Genomic DNA, 7814 nt, shown 5'->3' with positions numbered 1-7814 from the left:
CTCCCTCTCTCTCTCCTCCCCCCCCTCCCTCTCTCTCTCTCTCTCTCCCCCCCCCTCTCCTCCCCCATCCCTCTCCTCCCCCATCCCTCTCCTCCCCCATCTCCTCTCTCCCCCCATCCCTCTCCTCTCTCCCCCATCACTCTCCCCCTCTTCCCCCTTTTCTCTCTCCCCCCTTCTCTCTCTCCCTCCCTCCTCCTCTTCCCCCTTTTCTCTCTCCCCTCTTCTCTCTCTCCCTCCCTCCTCCTCTTCCCTCTTCTCTCTCTCCCTCCCTCCTCCTCTTCCCCCTTTTCTCTCTCCCCCCTTCTCTCTCTCCTCCTCTTCCCCCTTTTCTCTCTCCCCCCTTCTCTCTCTCCCTCCCTCCTCCTCTTCCCCATTTTCTCTCTCCCCCCTTTTCTCTCTCCCCCTTTCTCTCTCTCTCTCTCTCTCACTCACTCTATCTCCCCCTCCCTCTCTCTCTCTCTCTCTCTGGAGGAGGAGCTCAGTCCGAGGTGTGGTTGCTGCCTCCAGCTCAGCCCTGCTCTCCCTCTCTCTTCCGGCAGCTGCGTGTGCTGTCAGGGTGTGAGTGAGGGTCTGGGATGTCGGGGGTCCCGGGACAGGTGTACCTGGTGACTGGGGGGTGCGGCTTCCTGGGGAAACATCTGGTACAGATGCTGGCCGAGCGAGGAGAGGACGTGGCGGAGATTCGTGTCTTCGACCTGCATCTGGACAGGGAGCTGGAGTCAGTGAGCACAGGTAGGGTGCGGTCCCTGGGGACTGTGAGCACAGGGAGGGAGCGGTCCCTGGGGACTGGGGACTGTGAGCACAGGGAGGGAGCGGTCCCTGGGGACTGTGAGCACAGGGAGGGAGCGGTCCCTGGGGACTGTGAGCACAGGGAGGGTGCGGTCCCTGGGGACTGTGAGCACAGGTAGGGAGCGGTCCCTGGGGACTGTGAGCACAGGGAGGGAGCGGTCCCTGGGGACTGTGAGCACAGGGAGGGTGCGGTCCCTGGGGACTGTGAGCACAGGTAGGGAGCGGTCCCTGGGGACTGTGAGCACAGGGAGGGAGTGGTCCCTGGGGACTGGGGACTGTGAGCACAGGGAGGGTGCGGTCCCTGGGGACTGTGAGCACAGGGAGGGTGCGGTCCCTGGGGACTGTGAGCACAGGGAGGGCTGTGTGTGTGTCTCTCTCTGTATTTCTCTGTCTCCCTCCCTCACTCTCTCTCTGTCTCTCCCTCTCCCTGTGTGTGTGTGTGTCTCTCTCTCTCTCTCTCTCTCCCTCCCTGTGTGTATCTCTCACTCTCTCTCTCTCTATCTCTGCCCCCCTCTCTCACTCTGTCTCTCTCTCTCTGTGTCTGTCTCTCTCTCTCGCGCTCTGTCTCTCTCTGTCTCTCTCTCTCTCGCACTCTGTCTCTCTCGCGCTCTGTGTCTCTCTCTCTCTCTCTCTCGCGCGCTCTCTCTCTCTCTCTCGCCCTCTCTCTCTCGCGCTCTGTCTCTCTCTGTCTCTCTCTCTCTCGCGCTCTCTGTCTCTCTCTCTCTCTCGCGCTCTGTCTCTCTCTGTCTGTCTCTCTCTCTCTCGCGCTCTGTCTGTCTCTCTGTCTGTCTCTCTCTCTCTCTCGCGCTCTGTCTGTCTCTCTGTCTGTCTCTCTCTCTCTCGCGCTCTGTCTCTCTCGCGCTCTGCTCTCTCTCTCTCTCTGTCTCTCTCGCGCTCTGTCTGTCTCTCTCTCTCGCGCTCTGTCTGTCTCTCTCTCGCGCTCTGTCTGTCTCTCTCTCTCGCTCTGTCTGTCTCTCTCTCTCGCGCTCTGTCTGTCTCTCTGTCTGTCTCTCTCTCTCGCGCTCTGTCTGTCTCTCTGTCTGTCTCTCTCTCGCGCTCTGTCTCTCTCTCTCTCGCGCGCTCTGTCTCTCGCACTCTGTCTGTCTCTCTCTCTGTCTCTCTCTCGCGCTCTGTCTGTCTGTCTCTCTCGCGCTCTGTCTGTCTCTCTCTCGCGCTCTGTCTGTCTCTCTCTCTCGCGCTCTGTCTGTCTGTCTCTCTCGCGCTCTGTCTGTCTGTCTCTCTCTCGCACTCTGTCTGTCTCTCTCTCTCGCGCTCTGTCTGTCTCTCTCTCTCGCGCTCTGTCTGTCTGTCTCTCTCTCGCACTCTGTCTGTCTCTCTCTCTCGCGCTCTGTCTGTCTCGCTCTCTCGCGCTCTGTCTGTCTCGCTCTCTCGCGCTCTGTCTGTCTCTCTCTCTCGCGCTCTGTCTGTCTCTCTCTCTCGCGCTCTGTCTGTCTCTCTCTCTCGCGCTCTGTCTGTCTCTCTCTCTCGCGCTCTGTCTGTCTCTCTCTCTCGCGCTCTGTCTGTCTCTCTCTCTCGCGCTCTGTCTGTCTCTCTCTCTCGCGCTCTGTCTGTCTCTCTCTCTCGCGCTCTGTCTGTCTCTCTCTCTCGCGCTCTGTCTGTCTCTCTCTCTCGCGCTCTGTCTGTCTCTCTCTCTCGCGCTCTGTCTGTCTCTCTCTCTCGCGCTCTGTCTGTCTCGCTCTCTCGCGCTCTGTCTGTCTCGCTCTCTCGCGCTCTGTCTGTCTCTCTCTCTCGCGCTCTGTCTGTCTCTCTCTCTCGCGCTCTGTCTGTCTCTCTCTCGCGCTCTGTCTGTCTCTCTCTCTCGCGCTCTGTCTGTCTCTCTCTCTCGCGCTCTGTCTGTCTCTCTCTCTCGCGCTCTGTCTGTCTCTCTCTCTCGCGCTCTGTCTGTCTCTCTCTCTCGCGCTCTGTCTGTCTCTCTCTCTCGCGCTCTGTCTGTCTCTCTCTCTCGCGCTCTCCCACTCGCGCTCTCTCTCTCGCGCTCTCTCTCTCGCGCTCTCTCTCTCGCTCTCTTTTTATCATGCACTGTTACTCCCTTTACTTTAGTCTCTTTTGTAAATTAATTCGTACTTTGTGTTCTCGGTCTCCCTGTCCCTTAAAAAGTAGGACCTCCAAGACAGTAATCTCAGGATTGCTACCAGTGCCACGTGCTAGTCAGAGTAGGAATCGCAGGATAGCTCAGATGAATACGAGGCTTGAAGGGAGGGATTCAAATTCCTGGGACATTGGAACCGGTTCTGGGGGAGGTGGGACCAGTACAAACCGGACAGTCTGCACCTGGGCAGGACTGGAACCAATGTCCTAGGCAGAGTGTTTGCTGGTGCTGTTGGGGAAGGGTTAAACTAATATGGCAGGGGGATGGGAACCTATGCAGGGAGACAGAGGGAAGTAAATTGGGGGCAGAAGCAAAAGATAGAACGAAGAAAAGTAAAAGTAGCGGGCAGAGAAACCCAAGGCAAAAATCAAAAAGGGTCACATTATAGCAAAATTCTAAAGGGACAAACTGTGTTAAAAAGACAAGCCTGAAGGCTCTGTGCCTCAATGTGAGGAGTATTCGGAATAAGGTGGATGAATTAATTGCGCCGATAGAAGTTAACGGTTATGATGTCATTGGCATCACGGAGACATGGCTCCAGGGTGACCAAGGCTGGGAACTCAACATCCAGGGGTATTCAACATTCAGGAAGGATAGACAGAAAGGAAAAGGAGGTGGGGTGGCATTGCTGGTTAAAGAGCAAATTAACGCAATAGTGAGGAAGGATATTAGTTTGGATGATGTGGAATCTGTAAGGGTAGAGCTGCAGAATACCAAAGGGCAGAAAACGCTAGTGGGAGTTGTGTACAGACCACCAAACAGTAGTAGTGAGGTTGGGGACAGCATCAAACAAGAAATTAGGGATGCGTGCAATAAAGGTACAGCAGTTATCATGGGCGACTTTAATCTACAGAAAGATTGGGCTAAACAAACTGGTAGCAATACGATGGAGGAGGATTTCCTGGAGTGTATTAGGGATGGTTTTCGAGACCAATATGGTGAGGAACCAACTAGAGGGCAGGCCATCCTAGACTGGGTGATGTGTAATGAGAAAGGACTAATTAGCAATCTAGTTGTGCGAGGCCCCTTGGGGAAGAGTGACCATAATTTGGTAGAATTCTTTATTAAGATGGAGAGTGACACAGTTAATTCAGAAACTTGGGTCCTGAACTTAAGGAAAGGTAACTTCGATGGTATGAGACGTGAATTATCTAAGATGGACTGGCAAATGAGACTTAAAGGGTTGACGGTGGATAGGCAATGGCAAACATTTAAAGATCACATGGATGAACATCAACAATTGTACATCCCTGTCTGGAGTAAAAATAAAAAGGGGAAGGTGGCTCAACCGTGGCTAACAAGGGAAATTAGGGATAGTGTTAAATCCAAGGAAGAGGCATATAAATTGGCCAGAAAAAGCAGCAAACCTGAGGACTGAGAGAAATTTAGAATTCAGCAGAGGAGGACTAAGGGTTTAATTAGGAGGGGGAAAATAGAGTACGAGAGGAAGCTTGCTGGGAACATAAAATCTGACTGCAAAAGCTTTTATAAATATATGAAGAGAAAAAGATTAGTGAAGACAAACGTAGGTTCTTTGCAGTCAGAATCAGGTGAATTTATAATGGGGAACAAAGAAATGGCGGACCAATTAAACAAATACTTTGGTTCTGTCTTTGTGAAGGAAGACACAAATAACCTTCTGGAAATACTAGGGGACCGAGGGTCTAGCGAGAAGGAGGAACTGAAGGAAATCCTTATTAGTCAGGAAATTGTGTTAGGGAAATTGATGGGATTGAAGGTCGATAAATCCCCGGGGCCTGATAGTCTGCATTCCAAAGTACTTAAAGTGGCCCTAGAAATAGTGGATGCATTGGTGATCATTTTCTAGCAGTCTATCGACTCTGGATCAGTTCCTATGGACTGGAGGGTAGCTAATGTAACACCACTTTTTAAAAAAAGGTGGGAGAGAGAAAACGGGGAATTATAGACCGGTTAGCCTGACATCAGTAGTGGGGAAAATGTTGGAATCAATTATTAAAGATGAAATAGCAGCGCATTTGGAAAGCAGTGACAGGATCAGTCCAAGTCAGTAAGGATTTATGAAAGGGAAATCATGCTTGACAAATCTCCAAGAATTTTTTGAGGATGTAACTAGAGTGGACAAGGGAGAACCAGTGGATGTGGTGTGTTTGTACTTTCAAAAGGCTTTTGACAAGAGATTGGTGTGCAAAATAAAAGCACATGGTATTGGGGGTAATGTATTGATGTGGATAGAGAACTGGTTGGCAGACAGGGAGCAGAGAGTCGGGATAAACGGGTCCTTTTCAGAATGGCGAGCAGTGACTAGTGGGGTGCCACAGGGCTCAGTGCTGGGACCCCAGCTCTTTACAATATACATCAATGATTAGATGAAGGGATTTAGTGTAATATCTCCAAGTTTGCAGATGGCACTAAGCTGCGTGGCAGTGCGAGCTGTGAGGAGGACGCTAAGAGGCTGCAGGGTGACTTAAACAGGTTAGGTGAGTAGGCAAATGCATGGCAGATGCAGTATAATGTGGATAAATGTGAGGTTATCCACTTTGGTGGCAAAAACATGAAGGCAGAATATTATTTGAATGGCAGCAGACTAGGAAAAGCGGAGGTGCAAAGAGACCTGGGTGTCATGGTACATCAGTCATTGAAAGTTGGCATGCAGGTACAGCAGGTGGTGAAGAAGGCAAATGGTATGTTGGCCTTCAGAGTTAGGGGATTTGAGTATAGGAGCAGGGAGGTCTTACTGCAGTTGCACAGGGCCTTGGTGAGGTCTCACCTGGAATATTGTGTTCAGTTTTGGTCTCCTAATCTGAGGAAGGACGTTTTTGCTATTGAGGGAATGCAGCGAAGGTTCACCAGACTGATTCCCGGGATGGCTGGGCTGACATATGAGGAGAGACTGGATCAACTGGGCCTGTATTCACTGGCGTTTAGAAGAATGAAAGGAGATCTCATAGAAACATATAAAATTCTGACGGGACTGGACAGGTTAGATGCAGGAAGAATGTTCCCAATGTTGGGGAAGTCCAGAACCAGGGGTCACAGTCTAAGGATAAGGGATAGGCCATTTAGGACCGAAATGAGGAGAAACTTCTTCGCTCAGAGAATTGTTAACCTGTGGAATTCCCTGCCGCAGGGAGTTGTTGATGCCAGTTCGTTAGATGTATTCAAAAGGGAGTTAGATATGGCTATTACGGCTAAAGGAATCAAGGGGTATGGAGAGAAAGCAGGAATGGGGTACTGAGGTGAATGATCAGCCATGATCATATTGAATGGCGGTGCAGGCTCGAAGGGCCGAGTGGCCGACTCCTGCACCTATTGTCTATGTTTCTATGTTTCCAAATTCTGGCAACATGAGTCAGAAGCTCGTGCGCTCAAGTCCTCATAATCCCGTCCAAAACACACTGGTTACCAGTACTGAGGGAGCACCGCACTGTCGGAGGGGCAGTGTTGAGGGAGTGCCACACTGTCGGAGGGGCAGTACTGAGGGAGTGCCGCACTGTCGGAGGGGCAGTACTGAGGGAGTGCCGCACTGTCGGAGGGGCAGTACTGAGGGAGCGCCGCACTGTCGGAGGGGCAGTATTGAGGGAGCGCCGCACTGTCGGAGGGGCTGTACTGAGGGAGTGCCGCACTGTCGGAGGGGCAGTATTGAGGGAGCGCCACACTGTCGGAGGGGCTGTTCTGAGGGAGTGCCGCACTGTCGGAGGGGCAGTATTGAGGGAGCGCCACACTGTCGGAGGGGCTGTACTGAGGGAGCTCCGAACTGTCGGAGGGGCAGTATTGAGGGAGCGCCGCACTGTCGGAGGGGCAGTACTGAGGGAGTGCCGCACTGTCGGAGGGGCAGTATTGAGGGAGCGCCACACTGTCGGAGGGGCTGTTCTGAGGGAGTGCCACACTGTCGGAGGGGCTGTTCTGAGGGAGTGCCGCACTGTCGGAGGGGCAGTACTGAGGGAGTGCCGCACTGTCGGAGGGGCAGTATTGAGGGAGCGCCGCACTGTCGGAGGGGCAGTACTGAGGGAGTGCCGCACTGTCGGAGGGGCTGTACTGAGGGAGCGCCGCACTGTCGGAGGGGCAGTACTGAGGGAGTGCCGCACTGTCGGAGGGGCTGTACTGAGGGAGCACCGAATTGTCGGAGGTGCCAACTTTCAGATGAGATGTTAATATTAGACAAGCCGTAGAGTACCAGACGGGAGTGGGTCGTTCCCCTTTACCCCCTGTGTACTGTACGTGTACAGGGGACACTGAGACACACACGGGGTGTACAGTACCAGACGGGAGTGAATCGTTCCTTTACCCTCTGTGTACTGCACATGTACAGGGGACACTGAGACACACACGGGGTGTACAGTACCAGACGGGAGTGGGTCGTTCCCCTTTACCCCCTGTGTACTGTACATGTACAGGGGACACTGAGACACACACGGGGTGTACAGTACCAGACGGGAGTGGGTCGTTCCTTTACCCTCTGTGTACTGCACATGTACAGGGGACACTGAGACACACACGGGGTGTACAGTACCAGACGGGAGTGAATCGTTCCTTTACCCTCTGTGTACTGCACATGTACAGGGGACACTGAGACACACACGGGGTATACAGTGCCAGACGGGAGTGAATCGTTCCTTTACCCTCTGTACTGTACATGTACAGGGGACACTGAGACACACACGGGGTATACAGTGCCAGACGGGAGTGAATCGTTCCTTTACCCTATGTGTGTCCAGTACGTGTACAGGGGACACTGAGACACACAGGAGCCGGGAGCACCTTGTACCCAGTATGTACTGCTCGTGGCATTTTCTGTTGCAACAAGCTGTGATATTGTGGAGTTTATTGAACTTCTCTTGCCAGGATTTGAACTCTCCAACCTTGGCTCAGTCACGCTCACTGTGAGCCTCATTGTGCCCAATAAGCACATTGTTCACGGCGAGATTCTGCACAA

At 53.0% G+C, this 7814-nt stretch overlaps 1 protein-coding gene across 1 annotated transcript in view; it reads left to right on the top strand.

Annotated features, from left to right (window-relative positions):
* The first annotated feature begins 575 nt into the window (after window positions 1–575).
* Window positions 576–7814, top strand: part of LOC139255979 (3 beta-hydroxysteroid dehydrogenase type 7-like) — a 59550-nt gene continuing 52311 nt past the window's right edge. Inside the window, exon 1 of the mRNA XM_070874064.1 lies at window positions 576–732. Within this exon, the coding sequence (XP_070730165.1) occupies window positions 576–732 (157 nt within the window). The remainder of the gene's footprint in view (window positions 733–7814) is intronic.

Source organism: Pristiophorus japonicus, unplaced genomic scaffold, assembly GCF_044704955.1.
Source record: "Pristiophorus japonicus isolate sPriJap1 unplaced genomic scaffold, sPriJap1.hap1 HAP1_SCAFFOLD_662, whole genome shotgun sequence".
Classification (NCBI taxonomy): Eukaryota; Metazoa; Chordata; class Chondrichthyes; family Pristiophoridae; genus Pristiophorus; species Pristiophorus japonicus.
Note: the sequence above shows the minus strand (reverse complement) of the source record. Positions and strands in the feature narration are given on the sequence as shown.